Genomic DNA, 22818 nt, shown 5'->3' on the forward strand with positions numbered 1-22818 from the left:
TAGTATATAAGTATATTCTGTAATAATAATAATAATAATAATAATAATAATAATAATAATAATAATAATAATAATAATAATAATAATAATACAAAGTGCTAATTAGCAAAATGGATAATTCATGGTTTATAAAAAAAAAAGGTGTCCACAGTGATGTTAGTATCTGGAAACCCTCTTCACCTGTCTCACCTAAGCTCACCTGAGCTCACCTTTTATACACGAGGCAAAATTCTCCGGAATCCTGCGCTCTGATTGGCTGTCCCGTTCTCCGACGTCACCAGTTGTCAGTTCCAGTCACTCGGCCTGTCAGCGTTTACTTGTGAAGGAGGGGAAGTTGCGAAAAACAAACGGTGGGGAGGACACAGCTGCACTGTCCTGGTTCTTTTGATCGGTATCTTCTTCACCTGGGCTCTGACACCTGATCTGGGGGTCCAGAAACCTTCCTAACTCACCTGGAAAGCAGGTAAGCTCAGCTCTGTCGCAGCAGTTGTTTTCCTGCTTTAGCCTGACGCTCGTAAGCTCCAGTGGTGGCGAATCCAGGTCCGGGGAAGTTGAGCTCCGCTCCGGGATTTCGCTCCTACTGCCTGGGACGCTACGCTTCATCCCGGCTGCAGCGGAGCGTCCCTGGCAATCGGAGCGAAATCCCGGAGCGGAGCTCAACTTCTATGGACCTGGATTCTGGTAGAGCTACTAAAATCGCGGCCTGTGGGATGTTTTTAACATGTTTTTAACGTGTTTAAACTTCTTTTTCGGCACTGTATTAACTAATATCGAGCAGAATACATTATTAATTAAGATTATAACATTTAATTCACGCTAATTAATGGGAAAAACCGTGTAATTTTGTGTTAAACTGCTGTTACCTCTAAACAAAATAGCTTTAGCTAGCTAGCTAACTAACTAGAGCTTACCTTGCGTTATACTGCGTTATTTCTCCTTATTAATACAATTTTGTGCTGATTTTTTATGCTTTTATGGTACATTTAGTTATCTAACCTATTAATACACCTGTTAAAAACGTGTTTTATCCCATAACTATAAGATTAATCTAGTTATTTAGCTAGCTAAGCTAAGCTAAACAAGCTTCAAGGCTCTGTGCTGTGATGTAAAGCTAGGTTAGCTAGCTTGTTAGCATTATTATCCAAACATGTTGTTTTTACCTCTTTTTAAACAATTAATTAAATTTTTACACTGTTTATGATGTTCATAATCGTGATTATGTTGTACTAATTATCTACTAAAGGTAAGCTTGTGTGTTTGTGTCAGTGGGTTAGCTGCTAGCTTAGCTTAGTCATATTAGCCAAGGTTTCATCATATGCTGGGCAGAGACCTTTTGATGACCCAGAATTGGACATTAAGCTACAAAAGCCTCTACATTATTATTAATCTCACAAGTTTGAATTACGTTAATTTGTTCCCATGATTTGAGAAGAGTTTTTTTCAATTTTGTATAGCTAAATACTCACTCCCTCTTTTCCTAAGTAGTTGTTCTAGAGCTGGACAATATATCAATATTTTATCGCATTGTGATAAACCTTCTTATCGTATCGACAATAAGGATATAGAGGATATATATCATCAGTACTGGATGTACTTAAAGAACACCTATGGCGACAAAATAGTGTCAAATGTTTTCAGAACCAAAAGTATAATCCATAATCAATAAATTTAAATTTGAACATGAGAGAACTATTATTGATATCAAGAATCTTAAAATTAGGTTTTAAAACAGAATATTTTGTATTGAATAGAGAGTTTAATATTCCGTTTTGTGTTTTAACTTAACAGGAAATCTGTTTTCGCTTTCGCTTTAAGCTACGTTAGCTGAGGTTTCCTCATATTTGTTCCCTATAATTATAATTTTTCCATTTTAATAAAGTGTTTCTTCCCTTGTTTCCTCACTTTCATTTATGTTGGAAGAGGTAGAGTTGGTATACAGCGAATAGGTCTATTTGAGTAATGTTCTGATCCATATTATGAGAAGCAAAAAATACTCAACTAAGTAAAGAAAAAAATACTTTAAGAAATGAAGGTCAGTCAATCTGAAACATTTCAAGAACTTTGAAAGTATCCTCAAGTGCAGTCGCAAAGTCCATCAGAAACATTATGATTAAACTGGCTCTCATCAGGACCAGCTGAGAAAAGGAAGAGCAAGAGTTTTCTTTGTTGCACAAGAACTACTCAACAATAAATTGTTCTCTCAGATTAATACATTGTTTCCTTACCTCCATCGAAAAAATTATTTTCCCCTTTTTATTTTAAGTTTTTTTTTATTTTATTTTTATAGTGGCTTCCTTAATTTACAAAACGTCGTCTCATTTTGTTTGTATACTGTGATTCTGTGAAACTTGATATATCTCAACAAAATTCTCTGTTATTTTTCGCACTATAAGGTGCATCTAATGTATGAATTTTAGCAGTCAGGAAATAAGGAGCAGTAAAGCCACTCCACTGAAGCACAGAGTTATACAGGAGTTTCAGTTTAGTTCTCCAGCACAGAAACTAGAGCAGTACTAACATTAGCCGCTATCCGTTATTTCCCCTTTCAGAAGTGAGTATTATTGGCCTGTAACCTGCTAATAACCCCGGCTAGCTCTGCTGGAGCAGCATTAGCATTACCCACTAAGCAGGTAAGAAGGAAAACATGGCTTTTTCTTACTAGTGTTGCGTAATGCGCCTTATAATCTGGTGCTCCTTGTAGTGCAAAAGAACTACGATACTCCTAAATAAGCAAATACCAGGTATTTTGGATTTATTGGTTTCAGTTTTACAGAATTTAACAACCAATATTCTTCACTGCAGGTGAAAATAAGATGGTAAATGGGCGGGGCTGTTTGTCATTAAAACATATGAGGATGTGCAGAGCTATTAAACATTAATACTGGAAGTCTGTTATCTGGCACTGCTTGGTTTGTTTGCTATACGTGGACACAGGCCAGACGACACATAATACATACAGTACAAGTCAGAAGTTTGGGCACACCATTTCATTTAATGATTTTATTTTTTTATTTTTTTCTACATTGTAAATGAATCCTGAAGTCATCCAGGCTATAAAGGAACACATAAGGAAGCATGTAGTAACTTAAACGTGTTAAACAAACCAAAATAAAAAAATACTTTTTAAAAATGTAGGTGCTCTTATCTGGGGAGCTGTTAACTTGCCTCCTGACCTTCATTTCTTAAAGTAATTTTTTTAAATCTTTACTTAGTTGAGAAGTTCTTGCCATAATATGGATTAAAACATTAATCAAATATTCACTATTCACTGTATGCCTGTAACTCTACCTCTTCCCAGCTTTACAACTGATGCTCTCAAACACTTTATTAAGAGACAAGAAGTTCAAATAATTAACTCTTGACGAGTTCAGCACAGCTGTTATCTGAAAACTAAGGGGCGTGCAATATCGCCAACATTTTTTAATAACGGCAACAATATTATACCCTGAAATATGGTGCCATATCACCCACCCCTAATTATCACATCATGGTGCCACTTTTTTGCTGTTTTTAGCTAAAGAAAAATTCACACTGTTCTCATTTCCCATTACATTGTATATCTACTAGAGACAATAGAGATTATATCTGTCCAGGATAATTAATTGTACTTTAATCCTGGGTATATAAAGATATTTGGAGTGCATTATTAGAAAATCAGATTGTGATGTGTGCTGTATCATGGAGACCGCTGGATCGAGCTCCTTTAAAAAAAAAAATCTATTTTATTTTTAAAAAGCAATGCCATAAATGTGCTTTAGTGCTTTAGAGCATTAGTTAATGTATAAACTAATAAATAAGCAAGTGAAAACTGCCAGGGCAAGTCAGAGTGTTGTATCTGCTCCATGTGCTTTGTGTTTCACCTTCCCCAAAGTTTACTGTCTAGGTCTGAGCTGGCTCCAATGCGTTACAGCTGGACACCACCACACACCGGGGTCTGTCTCCTCTGTCATTGTGTTGTTCATGCGTGTTTGGAGGGGGGCGGGGCAGATTAAAGTTGGGGTCAAACTTGGTAGCGTACTAAATTAATGTCAACAGCTCTGATAAATAATTAGATTGAGTAAAAGCACATTTTTCTGATTTTTACCAAAGTATCTTTTCTTTCCTCTCTGCTCAGAGTAATCAATTGGAAATCACCTCAAGTCCCGAAGAGGCGACTGGCGTCTAGGTCATGGCAGGAAGAGGCGGAGCTACAAGACCGAATGGGCCGAACGCAGCCAGCAACAAAATCTGTCAGTTCAAGCTGGTGCTGCTGGGAGAGTCCGCAGTGGGGAAGTCCAGCCTGGTCCTCCGCTTCGTCAAAGGCCAGTTCCACGAGTTTCAGGAGAGCACGATAGGAGGTGAGGCGGCTCTGCTGTGAGCCGGGGTGATGAGGAAGTAATGCTTTTGTTTACAGTCAGCTTCCCTGTCACTGGGTTTCGCAAAGCCTACAGCTAATCCACTGCAAAACGTACTTTTGCAATCTTCCTTCTGCTGAGGCGGAGGTGAAGAATGCAGGGGAAAGATGCATCACCTTTAGTAAAATATGACCTGTTCCATATTATATAGATGTATTACACACAGAGTGATCTATTTTAGGCGTTTAATTGTTTTAAATCAGTGTCTCAGAGAATTAGAATATTATAGGCCAATTGGTACAATTGATGCCAAGTCCTGCTGGAAAATGAAATCTGCATCTCTATAAAAGTTGTCAGTATCAGAGGGAAGCATGAAGTGCTGTAAGATTTTGTGGGAAAACAAAACTGCACTGACTAGATAATAAACTAACTAGATAATAAAACACAGTGGATCAACACCAGCAGATGACAGACATGTCTCTCCAAACCATCACTGATCATCAGTAAATTTTCCATTTCATTTGTAAATCAAGTGAGCAGAGTCTGGAGGAAGAGTGGAGAGACACACAGTACAAACTGCTTGAGATCTAGTGTGAAGTTTCCACCAATCAGTGATTAACTTTTCAATGACATTAAATTTTTTGGAGATGCACTAGTCTACCCAAGTCTTTACCCAGAGCCAGCTAAACCTGATGACAAACATAAGCTGCCACTAGTGGGCCTCCTAACAAATATTGGCTTTCAAAGAGTAATTTGAACTACCAAGAGTCTTTTAAAGGTGTAGAAAACAGTACACATCGCTCTTTAGCTTCATCTGTAATTTCTCTAAAGAAGGTTTCTGTGTGTTTTTCTAGTTATTTTGATTAAAAAAGTGTGAATGTGCTGTGTGTAGGGTTGCAGCGGTAACCGGTTTCACGGTATACCGTGGTATTAAAATGCACGGTTATCATACCGTGTGTGTTTGCTTATTACCGGTAAAACGCAAGCCAGCGGAGAAACTCACCCGCGCATGCGCAACTCTGCTCCGCTTCAGCTACTCAGCCCTCCAGCACACAGTGGTGAGGATGGCAGAACGTGCATCGGATTTAGCAAATCTCTGTCCGCCTAAAAAAAAGGCTAAACTGAAATCAGCAGTGTGGGACTATTTCGGATACCCACCGAACGCACCCGAGGACGGTTATCCGATTTGTAACCAATGTGGCCGTAAAGTCGCAGCTAAAGGAGGAAACACATCGAACCTGTTCTCCCATCTCAGAGAACACCACCCCGCTGTGCAGCTCAAAGTATGTGTTTAGTTTATAATTTTAATCTGAACCTAAATAAAACCTCTTTGTAGTCGTGCACAACCCATGCGGTAAGCGCCCGCAAAAGCGCTGAGTTATCCGGAATTTGGGCACGCAGGTACAGGCGTGAAGTGCGTGCTGCGATGGATTCACGTGTCCGTGTAAAGGTGCTCGCCGGACTGGATGTGAAAGACGCCATTCATTTACATGCGTTCATATTCAAATTCTAACGTGGCTGTTTTTCATATGTTAAAACCAGACTCGCTGTGAAAGCCTTAAAATAGAAATCTCTATTGTGAGGATCATGTCAGAAATAAATCCCCTCTTTCTGCAGTATCTGCTTATATACCAACTTGGCAGTAAAACGGACGTTTACAACAGTTGTTGATCAGACACTGACCCAGGCTCAGTTTATCAGATATTACATAATTTAAACTTAAATAATTGTACTGAATAGTTTAAACACAGGATCTTTACTTCTTAGAGGACATGTAATGTGTGTAAAGTGTGTGTGTGTGTGTGTGTGTGTGTGTATATAATATATATATGTATATATATATATATATATATATATATATATATATATATATATATATATACATACATATATACATATACACATATATATATATATATATATATATATTTATATATATAAATATAATTGATTAATATTATTATTCTATTATTGGTTTAGGGTCAAGCTAGCTGTGCAAAGAAATTTCATGATCCAGCTCAGCCAACTGTCGCACAGTCATTTGCAAAGGGAATTAAGTTAGATCCCTCGTCTAAACAAGCCCAAGAATTGAATCATGCTGTGGCATATTTTATTGCCAAAGACATGATGCCCTTAAGAGTAGTGGAAAAACCTGGTTTCCTTCACCTGATGAAAAAAGCTGTTCCAATGTACCAAGTTCCATCAAGAACATACTTTGCCACCAGTGAAATCCCTCGCATGTACCAAGATGTGAGAGCTAGTGTTGAAGAACAGCTAAAGGAAGCTGTGTGTTACTCAGCCACCACAGACTTGTGGACCAGCAGCAGTGGAGGAGGGGAACCATTTATAAGTTTTACAGTCCACTACCTCTCTTCAGACTGGCAGCTCAAGTGTCATTGTTTGGAAACTCATTTTTTCCCTGAAGACCACACCTCAGAAAACATCTCTGAAATGTTTGAAAACATACTTCAGGAATGGAAACTTCCAAAGGAAAATCTGTGTGGAATTACCACAGATAATGCAACAAACATGAAGAAAGCCTTTTCAGAGTTCCCTTGTGTCTGGCTCACTTGTTTCGGCCACAATTTAAATTTGGCCGTTAACAAAGTTTTGAAGATCCAAAGGGTGGAATCTGCTGTCAGAGCATGCAGACACTTGATTCAAGGTTTTTCTCGGAGTTGGAAGAAGAAAAGAGATTTCAAGAAAAAACAGGCAGATCTGGAGCATGCCCTAATTCATGATGTAATAACAAGATGGGGATCAACTTTTGAGATGATCTCCAGGTTCCTGGAGCAACAACAGGCTATCTGCGCAGTACTGGCAAATGAAAGGAGTAATTGGCATCTCATGCCAAAAGACAGTGACATAGCTGTACTTGAGAAGGTCAGCCAGCTTCTTCACCCCTTCTATGAGCTCACTGATGCTCTGGCCTCTGAGAAAAGGGTTACACTGTCCTCACTCTCACCAGTACTGGAGCACATCAGAAGTGAAATTCTCGCTGAGCAAGCTGAAGACAATGCACTCACCAAACAGATGAAGCAAGTAATAAGGGAAGACCTAGAAGTCAGATACACAGAGCGGCTAGAACGAGTGCTGAAAGTATCCTGCTTTGTTGATGCCCGGTTTAAGGGAAACTTCTCCAAAAACCTGGATGACACAGTTGAGGCCTGTGTTGAAGAAGCTGTAACCATTGCAACAGAAGTGTGTTCATGCCAAAAACAGCCTCAAGAGGAAAGGGAAGAAAATGAGGCAGGAGAGGGCAGCAGCAGCACCGCTACTGTTACTAAGAGAAAAGGGAAAGGTCTGTCTGCATTGCTACAAAAAATAAGTTCATCCAGGCAAAACAAGGCAACCTCAGGAAATCAAAACATCCATGAAAAGGTCATGTCTGAGGTCAAGATATACATGTCTCTTCCTACTATTGGCACTGATGCTGACCCTCTGGCTTGGTGGAAAATGCATGCTGAAGGAATGCCTTTTCTGGCAAATGTGGCAAGAAAATATCTTTGTATCCCTGCCACAAGCGTGCCTTCTGAAAGAATGTTCAGTACAAGTGGACATATTCTGTCACCTCAGCGCTCAAGATTGAGCCCTGAAAAACTTAACATGCTTACGTTTCTGCATCATAATCTGGCATAAATATTAAACACAAATGACTGCTGCACTAAGTCTGATCTCAGGAGAACTGTTCAAGAATTTTGCTGAACCTTTTTTTCACATTTATGTTTACAAAGAAGTATTTTTCTTTCTAAAGAGACATTGATTTTTATTTAAAGATTTAGGTTTCTCTAATTTTGCAGTATTTATATGAACAGGAGTACAGCTTATTTTTTTTAACGGAGACATTTTGTATATAACAGTTCCGGGTTTCTACAATAAATAGTTAATTGAACAAAAAACCTTTGTTGTAATTTCTTTAAGGATCAGTGTATCTTTTAATAATATATGTAACAAACTGTGATACCGTGATAACCGTGATACCGCGGTATTTTCTGAGACGGTTATCATACCGTGAAAATCTCATACCGTTGCAACCCTAGCTGTGTGTAAGTGTGTTTATCAGATTTGTAACAGAAGTCAATGATCCAAATGTCATAATACTAGTAATGCATTTCAAATATCTCCATATATCCAGGATTAAAGTAAAATAAATGACACTGGACAGATATAATCTCTATAGTCTCTAGTAGATATATAATGGAAATGAGAACAGTGTGAATTTTTCTTTTGCAAAAAAGTAGTACCCTGATGTGATAATTAGGGGTGGGTGATATGGTATGATATTTCAGGGTATAATATCGTTCACGATATTCAAAAGTTTTGGCGATATTATTATGTACGATATAATATGGCACACCCCTAGTAGAGAGTAACAGTAGTAACACCTTCTGTTCCAGATCTGCTTTACTACAGGATTTTTTTTTTTCTTCATTTAAATCCATTTCCAAAATGCTGTTTATTTCCAATGCTATTTACCAGCTGTAAGCTGTAAACCAATGTATTTGTTTGCTAAAAATATATATTTTTTGCAATGCTTTTTTCCTTTTTTCCAGTTTTTAGTGTATCTGCTGAGCAATATATTGATATTTTACTGTACATGTTTTTTTAAGGATATCAAGGATATCAGTGTTTAAAGAACACCGACAATGGTACATGCAAGATTGTTTAAATAGCAGTTTTTAAGAATCTCCCACTGCTGATGTATTTTGCCTAAATGTAAAAATATTCCTTCATTATTTATTTGTTCCTTAATAAAAAGTCCTTACACGAAATAATATAATATTAATATATAATTACTATATAGTCCTGTTCTGCCAGTGCATGACTACATACACCACAAGGAGCGACTTTTACACTGTATATATTTAAATCAGAAACAGATTTTATTGACCGTAATGAAGAAATATATATTGTGATATAAATTTTGGCCATATCACCCAGCACTAAATACAGTATATGTGTTCAGGGATCCCGGTGCGAGAGATGGTTTTAAGCAATGAATTACATAAAGGCATTTGCCACATTTTTTTTTTTTTTTTTGCGCCAATCTATTACTTTAATTCCAATAGTTTTAACATTGACCATCGATCTGATCTGCTGTTGTTTTCTTCCTCTCTCTCCTCCAGCTGCATTCCTGACTCAGACAGTATGTTTGGACGACACGACGGTGAAGTTCGAGATCTGGGACACAGCTGGTCAGGAACGCTACCACAGTTTGGCTCCCATGTATTACAGAGGAGCGCAGGCCGCCATAGTGGTGTATGACATCACGAACGAAGTGAGTCGGCACAGCTCACAGTATGCTATACACTGATTATCCTTTAACGTGGACAAATTATTGATGTAACATGGTTGAAGATTTGGGTGGCTGCACAGTAGGGATGGGCAATATGGTAAAATAAAAAAAAAACTTGATACAATATGATCAGTGCTTATTAGTAATACAATAAATAAAACTTATGGTATACCTAAAGGACCAATAGAGATTGTATTTTTCTGCAGTAACTCAACATTATCAGGTTGTTTAGTCAGATATTAAGGAAACATGCTGAGTTAAAGCACAGGCAGCTCTTGATAGCAGAGCTTCAGACAGTATTTTCTTATTAGATCTGTAAAGGACTTCATGGTAATCTGTGTGGCTTGTAGTCTCTGTATCTGCCCACTGCCATTCCCCCAGTCCTATTTCCACACCCCGGGTTGCCAGGTATAGAACATAGTAGCATAGCAAAAAGTGTGCTGCAGCCTTGGAAACTTGCAAGCTGTCTGTTTTTTTGTTGAATAGGTAATCACTGAGCTTCAGTAAGGTTGCATAGCTGGATAATTTAGCAGTAGCATAGTAGAGATGGGCATTTTGCTCATTTTTCATTGTGTGTGTATGTATTTATTCAGCTACACAGTGAGACTCGTAGTCTTTTGCCTCTGTGTGTTAATTGTTCCTTTAAATAGTAAATAGCACACTGTATATCTAAGTAATTATTAACAGGTTCAGCAAGTTGCACTAGGGTAATCTAATGTTGCACGTTTACTTGCCACTGCTTCACTGCCCCTATTGATGATACGATACTGTTTATAAGTGCCAATGTCATTATCTGTACGCTAATGAGTGCCATCCCTCCAGAAACCATACCATATTCACACACTGCACCCATAATGTGTCTCCCTCCCTGTCTCCCTCCCTGTCTCCCTCCACGTCTCCCTCCACGTCTCTCTCCACACACGCACCCATATGTTTTTTTTTTTTTTTTTTGGAAATGTTTGAAGTCTCTCTCCCTGTCTCTTTCCTCATCTCCCTCCCTGTCTCTATCCCCGTCTCCCCGTCTCTCTCCCCGTCTCTCTCCCCGTCTCTCTCCCCACCTCTCATCCTCTCTTCCTGTCTCTCTTCCCGTCTCCATGTCTCTCTTCCCTTGTCTCTCCCTGTCTCTCTCCACACACGGCACCCATTTGTTTTTTTTTTTGGAAATGTTTGAATTCTCTCTCCCTGTCTCTCTATCTGTCTCCCTCCCTCCCTGTCTCTCTCCCTGTCTCCCTGTCTCTCTCCCCGTCTCCATGTCTCTCTCCCCGTCTCCATGTCTCTCTCCCCGTCTCCATGTCTCTCTCCTTCTCTCTCCCTGTCTCTCTCCCTGTCTCTTTCCCCGTCTTCATGTCTCTCTTCCCTTTTCACTCCCCGTCTCCCTGTCTCTTTCCCCGTCTCCATGTTTCTCTCCTCTTCTCTTTCCCTGTCTCTCTCCCAGTCTCCCTGTTTTTAATGCTGATAGGGAACTATCAGCATTAAAAAAAGGACCATGATTACAGTCCAATTCATTTTTAAGAGATTGACACCACTAATATAATTAAATTTAATTATGTCAATGTAATACTGATTTTTTTATAACAAAACTGAAATGAAAACTTAAATGCATAAAGCAATATATCAGTACTGGTATCGAATTTTTAAAAATGTAATTAAATAATTAATTGTAACAAAAAGATACCAAAAGTGTAATAGGAGATTAAGAGTGATACAGTAATTTACCAGTGAATCACTAGTTTCTATGACATAACTCATCCAAATATGTACTCTAATGAGTGTCTCCTCTCCAGAAACTGAACCCTCTCCACACACACCACCCATGTGTTTTTATTTGGAAATGTCTCATATATCGATATTTTTACAATATATTGCCTAGTCAAAAAAACTCAGCAGGAAAGGCCTGTGATTGGCTAAAATATTCACAACACATTACACTGATTGGTTGCAGGGCTCCCATCTGTATCTGAATAGCCAACGCTGGGATAAGCGATTAGGAAACAATACATTGTGCAAATGTTTAATAAGAGCCAGAAGCTGTGTTTCGTTCTCCGTACTCTCAGTGTGCAGGAGGTGTGCTCTGCCAACTCTCAGCCACTGGCACCAGTAAAGAGAATGAGTAATAGCTGCTAATGTGACACAAGTTTCCTTTCCAGGGAAAATATGTGTGCAGTTGTCCAGAGGAAGCGATGTGATATCTTCTTTTCTTTGGCAGGAATCGTTTGCACGTGCAAAGAATTGGGTGAAGGAGCTTCAGAGGCAAGCCAGTCCCAATATCGTAATAGCTTTGGCTGGGAACAAGGCGGACCTCGCAAACAAGAGAGCACTGGACTTTCAGGTTCGTCTGTTTTCAACTTTTGTGTGTGTAGTTTTCTGACTTTTTGATTTAATGTGTGAACTGCTGAAAGTAGTTCATTTTATTATGTTTAGACTAGTGCTAGACGATTATGGTCTAAAAATGAATCTTTGATTATTTTGATTATAATCGACCTTTTTACTAATTGTAACAAAAACTGAAAGTGCTAATTATTCTCACACAACACATTTATTTAACATCCCACATGAGTGATCGGGCACATGTCACTGCACTGAGCCTTACTTTTTGTAGTGTAATAAGTAAAGTTTTAAAAGTACTGGTCTGGTGATGTTAAAGAATTTTTGCTGTGTCTATAGAACAGGACCCTATGTGTCTCCTCCTTGGCTTCCCTGACCTTTATATTTTAAATATTAAGCATGAGAGACTCTTTAATCTTATTTATTTAAACCTTTGCTGCCAGGATGAACATCCTACACTTTTAGATCAGTGATGCTGTTCCATCTTTTAAATCATGGCATAAACTTGTTTGGAGTTTATCCCAAATAAATATATTTCATGTCTGCTCAGTTCTTCTGTAGACAGTTTTTACAATGTCTGGGGCCCGACGCCTACCTACGCCACATAGGATCCACATTGTCATTCTCTTTAATTAAGCATTTTCCAAATTTTCCATGCTAATTTCTGTCATGTTACTTAAAAGACTTATTAGTTATTAACCAAGTAAGTAACCAAGGTAAGACGGATAAACACTTCAGAAATGAGTAGCGTTTCCAGATATTTTAGATTAAAAAGATAAAATATCTGTATTGTGACAGCACCTCTGGAAATGGGGAAATCCAGGGGTAATTATTTTTTCGTTTAGTCAACGATTATTCTGCCATGTCCTCCGTCTCTAAAAGTGAAACGTGAGATTTAAAAGGCATTGAAATGTGTAGATGTTATTTTATTATTAGTTATTAATATTCAGGGATTAAATATGTAATCTGTTGAGTTTGGGCACTTTTGCAGACACAGAATAAGTTGAGTGCAACCTATTTTAGTGATCCATTTACCCATCTCCCATTGCGCTTCTGTCCCCAGCAGTTTGTGTGAATAATTTAACGATTAGTCGACATTAAAATTTGTAGTCAACAAAATTAAATAATCGACATTGTCGATTATATCGACCAATTGTTGCAGCCCTTGACTCTAATATGAATAAATGCCATGTGAGCCGTTTTTTTTGGGAATGAAAGTGCTCAGGTGTTTCTATTTAGCCCTGCTTTAGATCACAAAATTACTGGTCTCTGGAGAAAGACAGGATTTTGGCTCTTTCCCATGAATATTCATTCATGCAAATATATCACCTCTGATTGGCTAACAGTACTGCAGCAGAGAACGCCTACCTGCTGTCTTTCCCCCACAGTCAATTTTACAGCTCTAAAACTCAAAGGACAAAATGTTTTCAGAGATAAGGCCTAAGTTAAAGGAGAACTCTGGTGTAAAACAGACTTTTTTTGTAGTAAAACATGATAAAAAGTACTTACCTTTGTTGAATAGCCGACTGTTTTCCAGCTCAAAGTAGTAAAACAACTGTGTGTGTAAAAGTCTTATATTGCACCAGCATTTAACTAATAATAGTTCAAAGTTAATATAATAAATGTTTTAAAATATCCTAGACAAATAAAATAAAACAACGGTTTTCATGTTAATAGGCTTTCTTTATTAAGAAATAAATAATGAGCAATATTGTGGTCAGAAAAATTGTGATGTCATATCCATTGATCATATGTTATATCTCATGATCATGAGTCATACTCATAAGATGCTTACACCAACAAGAGTATAAATGTAATTATTGTAACATCTGTATTTCTGGCCATTTTTCATGATGAATGGACAAATAGAACTGCTCCAAAATGACTTGCAATATCATCGTTTTACATTGATTTCCTTGATATTCGTTTTTGTTTAAAATGAAAGCTTTTTTACATATAAAAAAAGCGTTTTACATGAATGTGACATTATAATAATTAGGAGAGTGTTTGTGTTTGTTTATAGCTGCAGTGTCCTGGTCTAACTGGTTCTCGTTTTGTTTGCAGGACGCACAGTCTTACGCAGACGACAACAGTCTGCTGTTTATGGAGACGTCAGCGAAGACGTCGATGAACGTGAATGAGATTTTTATGGCTATAGGTAAGTCTCTTTAAGTTGTGGGCAGTGTGCCAAGTCCTGCTGGAAAATGAAATCCTCATCTCCATAAAAGTTGTCAGCAGAGGGAAGCATGAAGTGCTGATTTTTGGGTTTTCATTGGCTGTAAGCTGTAATAATCATCAACAATTAAATGAAATTAACGCTTAAAATAGAAACACTCTGTGTTTAATACATCTATATAATATATAGAGTTTCACATTTTTAACTGAATTACTGAAATAAAGTACATTTTCAATGATATTAAATTTTTTTAGATATACTAGTATAAATAATATTAGAGTCTGTGAGAAGAGCTATGGAAATGTTTTAATGAACTTAAATAGGGAAAAAAATATGTATGTAATATATATATGTATATATATGTAAAAAAATGTTTTAACACATACTCCTGAGATAAGTAGATTTGCATTCTATTTTTTTTTTCTTTTTTTTTTTTTTTACATTTGACCAACACTTTTAAACAGTACTGTTTAGATTTTAGTTGTTGTCATGCAAATACCATATTTCTCTGTTTTTAGGTTAATTTTATTCATATATACAGTGTTCGTACGGTCATGAAACACCTGTAAAAGTCATGGAATTTTAAAATAGCAATTTCGAGGTCTGAATAAGTTTTGAAAAAATACCAATACAAAGTTTAGGAACAGTCATGGAAATTTGCAATCTACAAATCTTTTTTTATTATTTTTTATGATCTGTTGACGGACAAAAGCTATTTTGAACTAACAAATACAGTAATATAGCCCTACGCAAGAAAGCTCTCAGGATTTGACACACATTTTGTTATTGAAGCTTAAAGAAATGTTTTTATATCAAATAATTTTAGATCTACTGTTATCAATTTTGATTAGTTTAGTTGATTTTTGATTTATTATCCATGTCTGCACTGATGTTTTAAAAAATTAAAATAAATAAAAATAAAACATTGTCATGAAGGCATGATTAAGTTATGGAAATTTCTTGGTTAAAAACTGTATGAACCCTTTATATAATATAAATATAGCAGAATATCAGAACTGCATTACAATGACTTGAAATAGAGGATAAAAACATTGTGGTAAAATGGCTGTAATGCAAAACTTTTTTTAATATAAAAAAGAGAAAAAAGAGAAAAAAATTGTGTGCAGTGGTCTTAAAAGATCAGTTCCACAAAATTACACAAGTGAAACCGAGCTTTGGAGAACAGTTTCCGGACTGGGAGCTTGTGGGCGGAGACGGCGAGTAGAATGTATTTAAAGTACCAGTCAAAAGTTTGAATACACCACTTCATTGGTTTTCAGTTCTGAGGGCACTGACATTTAAAACAAGAATAGAGGAACAGATTACCAAGTGTAATTACAGTGTGTAGCCGTGGACAAATAGATTTTTTTATCAAATGCGAGGTGATGAAACTCAGAGATGTGCGTTTGGACGGGACTAAAATTACTGGAGGACCACGAAAAAAGAGTTCAGAGAAAAACAGTAGATAATTCAGCCTGTAATTTTCTCAGAGGACGTCTGAGAAAAACACCTACATGATTGTTCTGGACGAGAACAAAATCAGAGAGGACCCCATAAAAGAGAAAATTACCCCAGAACCCCCTGAGAAACTGATCTCGTTCATATCTTAGGGCTTAAGATACAACCGCACCAAAGTCAGAGCTTGTCTGGCTCTTAACCCTCCTATTATTTTTATTTGTCAGGAACAGCAATGGTGGTTAATTTAATCCGGTGCATGTTTAATTAATCAAATTTACAAGCAGTGTAAATATTTTTTTGCTTACTCCATAACTAATTATTCTAGCAATATTTAGTATAATGGTGTTTATTTCCTCTAACAGGTAATGCTTCATTTAGGATCATTTACTCGTTTTTCATAAAAAAAGACATGTTCAAACTTTTTTTTGTTTCACTACTTTATTACTTTAAAAGACCAACATATAAAACACAAACTTTTTACATAACAGTAAAACATAACATTGCAATTTTGTTTTAGTTTTTGTAGGGGGAGGTTGCAAATATGTAAAATGAACCATTTTCATATTATATATTGATTACACTAATTAAGGCAAGCAGAAGAAGTTTCATACTGAAAAAAATGCTTCTAACTGTTTTCCCTCGATCTTCAAACTTTAAAATGGGTAAAATTGACACTAAACATAATAGGAGAATTAAAGGGAATGGCAACTGGCACACTGATTGGTTTATTTTATTGTTTTTTTTTTCATTTCATTTCATTTCATTTCATTTATTAAATTTGACAAGGCAGGACACAACAGCATAAAAACTATTTTTTAAGCAGTGGGACCTGAAATGTGTCAAATATTCAACAATCAGTATAAAAACAGAAACATATTAACTTTAGAACAATACCATAAAAAGTCTAATACATAAAACTAAGTAAGTCACTTATAATACAATTTAAGAGCACGAGGAATAAAAGAGAGTTCATGTCTTTTAGTTTTGCTCACAGGTACTACTAATGCCCAAAGCACCCATGATTAATTAAGAGAATTAGTTCATGCGCAAAGTGTACTTTTTGCATCCTCACCTTACCAAAGACACCCTGACACACCATTAATCCAGCTTCATGAGCCACAATTGACCGGTGCGCTATAGATCACTAAAATAGGGCACTTAAGGTTTTTAATTTTTATCCTTGATTTTGAAAGAATTAGTGAATTAGTCCATACTAGTCAAGTCAAGTCAAGTAGATTTTATTGTCAATGCTGCATATGTACAGGACATACATAGAATTGAAATTACGTTACTCTCCTTCCCAATTTTACAGCAAGTACAGATAATGGATAATAAAGAAAAATAAAGAAAAAGGGGAGACACTATGTGTACAATACAGCAGCAGGGACACAGACATACATGAGACAGAACAAGGTGCAGTAGTGGTGGGGGTGAAATAGATATATAAATAGAAATAAAAAGAAATAAATATATAATCTAAATCTAAATGAGTGGGAGACACTATATGTACAATACAACAAAAACACAATAGACATTTGTGAGACAGAAGATAATAGTGCAATATTAATGGTGATTAAGATCAAGTGACAATATAAATAGAACCCGTATAACAGTAGTGCAAATGTTGTATCTAGCTTAAGGCTGGTAAAGTTCTTAAAGTTCCCAGTTCTTGGGGAATTAAAGTGTGTATGACAGTGCAGCGTAACAGTAGTGCAGGTATTGGGTGTGTAGTGCAGGTCCTTTTACAAAAGTTACAGTACTGTGTGTGTTCTAGAAACACACACAGTAGGGGTGTGACAAGTGTGACAAGACACTAATATCAGGAGACGAGACGAGACACGATACTGGGTTCACGAGAACGAGACGAGATGATATTTAAAAATAAATTTTTAAAGAAAATGTCAAAAATAAAAAATTGCTTGAAAACTAGAGTTTTATTTGACAAAATCATATAATGCAAACTTAACAGACTGGTTTCTCTCACACATTGATTCTTTAAGAAATAGAAATAAGAAAAAGAATAAAATAAAATAAAAAAACTTTTCTAGGTCTTATATAGAGCAAACCACAACCAGTCATATTAAGCCTATGGTTTGTGTTTTTTTTCTCCTCAATCTCTTGTAATTTAAGTGCAAAAAGAGACAGAATATTTTTTTTTAATACAGTACAGAGCTAAGGGATTAGAATAACTGCCTACAACGCATAGGGGCGCTGCACTAAAGGGGGCACCAAATGAAAGCCCCAAATGAATTTTCTCGCAGGAGAAACAGCCAATCAGCTTGCTGGTTCTGTCACTACTAGCGCGGTGGATCTCCTCCACCCCCTCCCCCCCGGGGGCGCTAATACTAGTTGCACTCCTGCTGTGTTGCCAGATCCTGCTTAAAAAGTCCACACTAAACTTTATTTTTTTTCCTGCGAGACAGGTTAAAGCTCGACGAGAAATATCGCCACGTTTTAATATCGCGAGATCTCGTGCCACTGTGTAAATATTAAATCTTTGCAATAAACATGACCAGTCCCTTTAATCTTCATATTATTTGTGTCTCTGCAGCAAAGAAGCTTCCCAAGAGCGAGCCACAGCCTGCCGGAGCGAGCACGGGCCGGAACCGAGGAGTGGACCTTGCAGAGACTGCCCAGCCTGCCAAAGGGCCGTGCTGCAGCAACTAACCCCCGCCACACCTCCCAACACACACCTCACCTCCCAACTAACTCTGCATCACTTCGGGACATGGGGCGCATCCTTCCAAACCTCGCTCCCTGGAACTGCTAAAGACTCTGTATAGCTATGTTTCTAATACCTGTTTTTGTTTCGTTTTGTTTTTTTCTTTTCTTTTCTTTTCTTTTTTACTTTTATTTTTTAAGAAATTATAAGTACTTCAGTATAATGGATGCATGTATCACTACAAAGCCTAAAGTACACGTTTTTAACTTAACTCAGCAGGAAAGTTAACTAGATGGAACGAAAGGAGAGGAAGAGTGTGTTAGAGTGAATGGATGTGTGTGTATGTGTGTGTGTATGTGTGTGTATAGTTTAGTTTATAGTGTTAAGGGAATGACTGATGATGGATGACTGATGTTGAGGCACAGTGATCGGACCCTATCGGTAACAGGGTCTCAGTCATTCTAATCCCAGGCGGAGGTTGGATGATAGTATTCGCTGCCCGGCACAGCAGTAGGATCAGCTTCAGTGTGGTTGAGTGCCGTAGTGGAGAAAAATACAGAATTGCAGCAAATGTGGGCATCATAAACATAATTCTACATAAATTCATACTAAAAAACTCAATTTTAGTGCATGCCAGTTAATCTGGAGTACATTCGGCCTCTTAAATTGCCCTGTGTTACGTTCCTTAACTGGCAGTTCAGGCTACGTTCACATTACAGGCCTCATTAATCAGTTAAAATCAATTTTTGTTCAGCTCTGATTTGGTAAAATCTTGATCTGTTCACATACATAAACATATTACTGTATTTTTTGCACTATAAGGCGCATCAGGTTATAAGGTGCACTATCAAAAAACATCTATTTTCATACTCAGGACTCATTTAAAGCGACACTAGTAAGGAACAGGGGTGTCACCATGTTTTCCGTCTAATTCAGCATTTTTCTCCTCTGGTGGGGAAGGTTAAATAAGTTAAGTAAAGCTAAGCTAAGTAAACAAAACTGTAATTCTTAAAAATATATTGGATGTTAATCTACACAGATTTCTCTCCTGGGTAAGTAAAGCACGTTTATGTACAGTAAGCTTAGATTCTCAAATTTCTTCAGCACTATGGCTGGAGCATTAGCATTAGCAGGTAACCACTAGCTCTAGCAGTGCTAGCCGGGGTTAGCAGCAGGCTACAGGCCAATAATAATCACTTCTGAACAACGAAAGAGCTAACAGTTGGCGCGGATAGTGGCTAATGTTAATGCTGCTCCAGCAGTGCTAGCCGGGATTAGCAGCAGCCTTCAGTCCGATAACACTCACCTCTTAATGGCGAAATAGCTAGCAAGCGCTTAGCGCGGTTAGTGGCTAAGCTAATACTGCTAAACTAAACTAAAACTCCTGTATAACTCTGTACTTCAGCAGAGTGGATTTACTGCTCCTTAATACCTGACTGGTAGAATTCATACATAAGCAGCACCGGATTATAAGGTGCAGTGTCGATTTTTAGGAAAATTAAAGGATTTTAAGTGCATCTTATAGTGCAAAAAATATAGTAAGTGACTATATATTACAAAAAGCTTCATACCCACGCCAGCCAATCAGATGCATTTCCAATCTAGTTGCGGTTGAGTCATAATCAATTCCTGCTGTTTTGACTACTGTTTATGCCTCTGCTCTCACTGTATCCATGTTTTCAGTCTTTACATGTTCCACATAAACTATTGCTGCTCTGTCCGGGTAACAAGCTAACGAGAGGCAGTTCAGGGTGGAGAAAAGCCCCTCTGTTCTCTGATATGAGAAGGCTTTGGTGACCTACTGTTCCTGTTCAGTCATAAGGTCTGGAACAGCCACGATTGGCTCTCAACACAGCAGGATTGATGCAGTATTGTGCCACTGTAGCCACATTCAAAAAGTGATAAGTTATAAGTGATAAGACTGCACCTTTTATAAAAGTCACTGAGTGCGTTTACATGCCCTCAAAAATCTGTTCATAATCAGATTTCTGCAGTAATGAACTGGATTATTTACGTAGACATGAAAACAGCATTCCCTAGCTTCTTAGATTGGAGTAAGAGCTAAAAATCTGATTAAGGGAGCTGGATTTTTTTCAGCTTAGTAATTAGAATCAGTAATTAGCCCATGTAAACCCTTAAAAGGTCTTAAAATCGGATTTCAGAGCTCACAAAGTTCTTAATCAGATTTCTCAGTCAATGGAAACTCTTAGCATGAGTATTCTTGGATTTCTTAGTCAGGGCGTTCACTTACGATTGAACTAAGGTCTAAAATTCTAATTAAGAACAGGATTTGTTGTTAGCTCTGTACTCAGATTTTTCAGTCCATGGAAACTCTTAACCAGAGTATTCAGATTTTGCAGGTATAAAATCTGATTACAGAGCTAAAAAAAAAAAAATAAAAAACCCTTAATCAGAATTCTTATTCAGATTTCTCAGTCAGCACATTCACTAAAGATTGAACTAATGTCTAAAATCTGATTTTAAGGCCAACCAAAAATATCTAGCTCCCTTAATCTGAATTCTTAATCAGATTTCTCGGTCCATGTAAAATCTTAATTGGAATATTATCAGATTTCTAAGTCGGCGCATTCACTACAGATTAAACTATAGTCTTAAAATCTGATTAAGAACTCTGATTAAGTGAGCTGGATTTGTTTTTAGCTCTGTAATCAGATTTCTTAGTCCATGGAAACTTGTAACCAGAGTATTATCAGATTTCTCAGTCTGGTCATTCATTAAAAATTACAGAGCTAACAAAAACATCTAGCTCCTTTAATCAGAATTCTTAAGCAGATTTCTCAGTCTGCACATTCATTAAAGATCAAACTAAGGTCTAAAATAAGTCACAAAATAAGTCTACCACTCTTAATCAGATTTCGCAATCCATGTAAACCAGACTATTCTCTGGTTCCTCAGTCAGCGCGTTCACTAAAGATTGAACTAAGGTCTTAAAATCTGATTAAGAACTCTGATTAAGAACTCTCTGTACTCAGATTTCTTAGTCCATGTAAACTCCTAACCTGAGTATTGTCTGTGCATGTGTGAAAATAGACCCGGTAGTCCAAGAATTTATTAAGCAGTGTTTAAAACTCATATTTTGGCTTAGTGGGTTTTATGTGATGTTTCCGTCAAAATTTATGTACGCCATAAAACACGAGGGAGTGCTGTAACGTGTAATATTAGCACTGCTGTGCTGCGGTCATAGTGCCAATATTACATGTTATAGCACGAATCTCGAGTGTATTATTGCAACTATACCACAGTTTCATTATCGCTTTTTATTAAAAGATTTTGAGTTAAAGAGGAGGAAAAAAATACAATCTGTTTGGTTATAAAAACTCTGCGAGTTAAAATAGTTCCATTGCTGCTCTGTTTGTAGCTGCGCTGTTTGGTTTGTAAGCGCTTGGCTTGTAATCGTTGCTAGGTTACCTGTATGTGGCGGAGTAATATATGGAGAGCTTCGGTTACAGTGCATTACCAGCTGATAACAGCACTCATAGAACGTCTCTCAGCCAATCACATCGCAGGGTCTGAACTAACTGTGGTATGAATTATTATAACCTGACTATATTATATTCCTATAACTCTGAGATTTCCTGTTATCTGATTGCCCACAATCATGAAAAACGTGTTAATCAGATTAATCAGACTAACTTTGATAATCTGCAGTAATCAGATTATGAACTTCATGTATAAGCACTCACTTTTAGAAAAGGCCAAGACAGTCTATGAACAAATGCTCTGTCTGGTAATATAAAATAAAGAAATCCCAATATATCAATATATTGATGCATCCATCTCAACAAGCTAATGCTACTCCAACCGCTCGCCATGAAAGACAGTATGTATGCACTCTTCTTTATTGTACAGTTCCCTTTAAAAAGCCTTTCTTTTCACAGATTTGGGCAAATAATGTATGATGATAGTCTTTTTTTTCATGTATGTAGTGTTATTAACAAATCGACTTGACATTTACCCAGTGGTCTGTCTTGTACTTCTTTCAATATGCTTTCATTAAGGTTTTTTATTGGTGTTATTTTTTCTGAGATCCTTATTTCAGAAAGTGCACACATTTGAGTTGAAGGATTTTATGAGTTATGAGATTTGGAGATTTAGTGTCTCCACAGTGGGATGAATCTCTTGATGGATGATGCATCAAGTGCAGAACTTCCCACAGTTAGATGAGGAAGATTTATTACTGAAGCCAAATTGGATTCAGTGATGTGGTAGCGTTCACACTGAGGGACTGTTTTTTTTTTTTTTACGTATAGATACTAGTTAAAATTTCAAATAAAGGGGGTGAATTGTATGATTGTATGGTTTAACAGTGTGGACATTTGATTCAGATCACGCCGGTCAATTAGGCTGCATTCACACAGCAGGGAAAGTGACCCAAATCTAATTAGGCTGGACCAAAATGAAATTGGAAATACCATCGTTTATGGTGAATTAATATTAATAATATTAATATGAATGAATTAGGGTTAACTTATATAGCACCTTTCTAGAAACCTAAGGATGCTTTACAATTGACATGTTTTTACACACAACCATTCATACTCAGCAC

General features: G+C 37.0%; 1 protein-coding gene across 2 annotated transcripts; it reads left to right on the plus strand.

The window, feature by feature from the left end:
* The first annotated feature begins 276 nt into the window (after positions 1-276).
* On the plus strand, positions 277-22226 carry rab5ab (RAB5A, member RAS oncogene family, b). Of its 2 annotated transcripts, XR_007427152.1 has the most exons (7): positions 277-463; positions 4115-4337; positions 9461-9612; positions 11837-11959; positions 14020-14113; positions 18141-20611; positions 20688-22226. XR_007427152.1 is itself a non-coding variant. In XM_007232540.4 (6 exons), the coding sequence occupies exons 2-6, from the start codon at positions 4169-4171 to the stop codon at positions 18254-18256; spliced, it is 654 nt and encodes a 217-aa protein (XP_007232602.1). In that variant the 5' UTR covers positions 277-463; positions 4115-4168; the 3' UTR covers positions 18257-22226. The 2 variants fall into 2 exon arrangements, 1 of the variants encoding a protein (XP_007232602.1); XM_007232540.4 differs by having other exon boundaries at positions 18141-22226.
* The last annotated feature ends 592 nt before the right edge of the window (positions 22227-22818 follow it).

This window comes from Astyanax mexicanus, chromosome 1, assembly GCF_023375975.1.
Source record: "Astyanax mexicanus isolate ESR-SI-001 chromosome 1, AstMex3_surface, whole genome shotgun sequence".
Taxonomy (NCBI): domain Eukaryota; kingdom Metazoa; phylum Chordata; class Actinopteri; order Characiformes; family Acestrorhamphidae; genus Astyanax; species Astyanax mexicanus.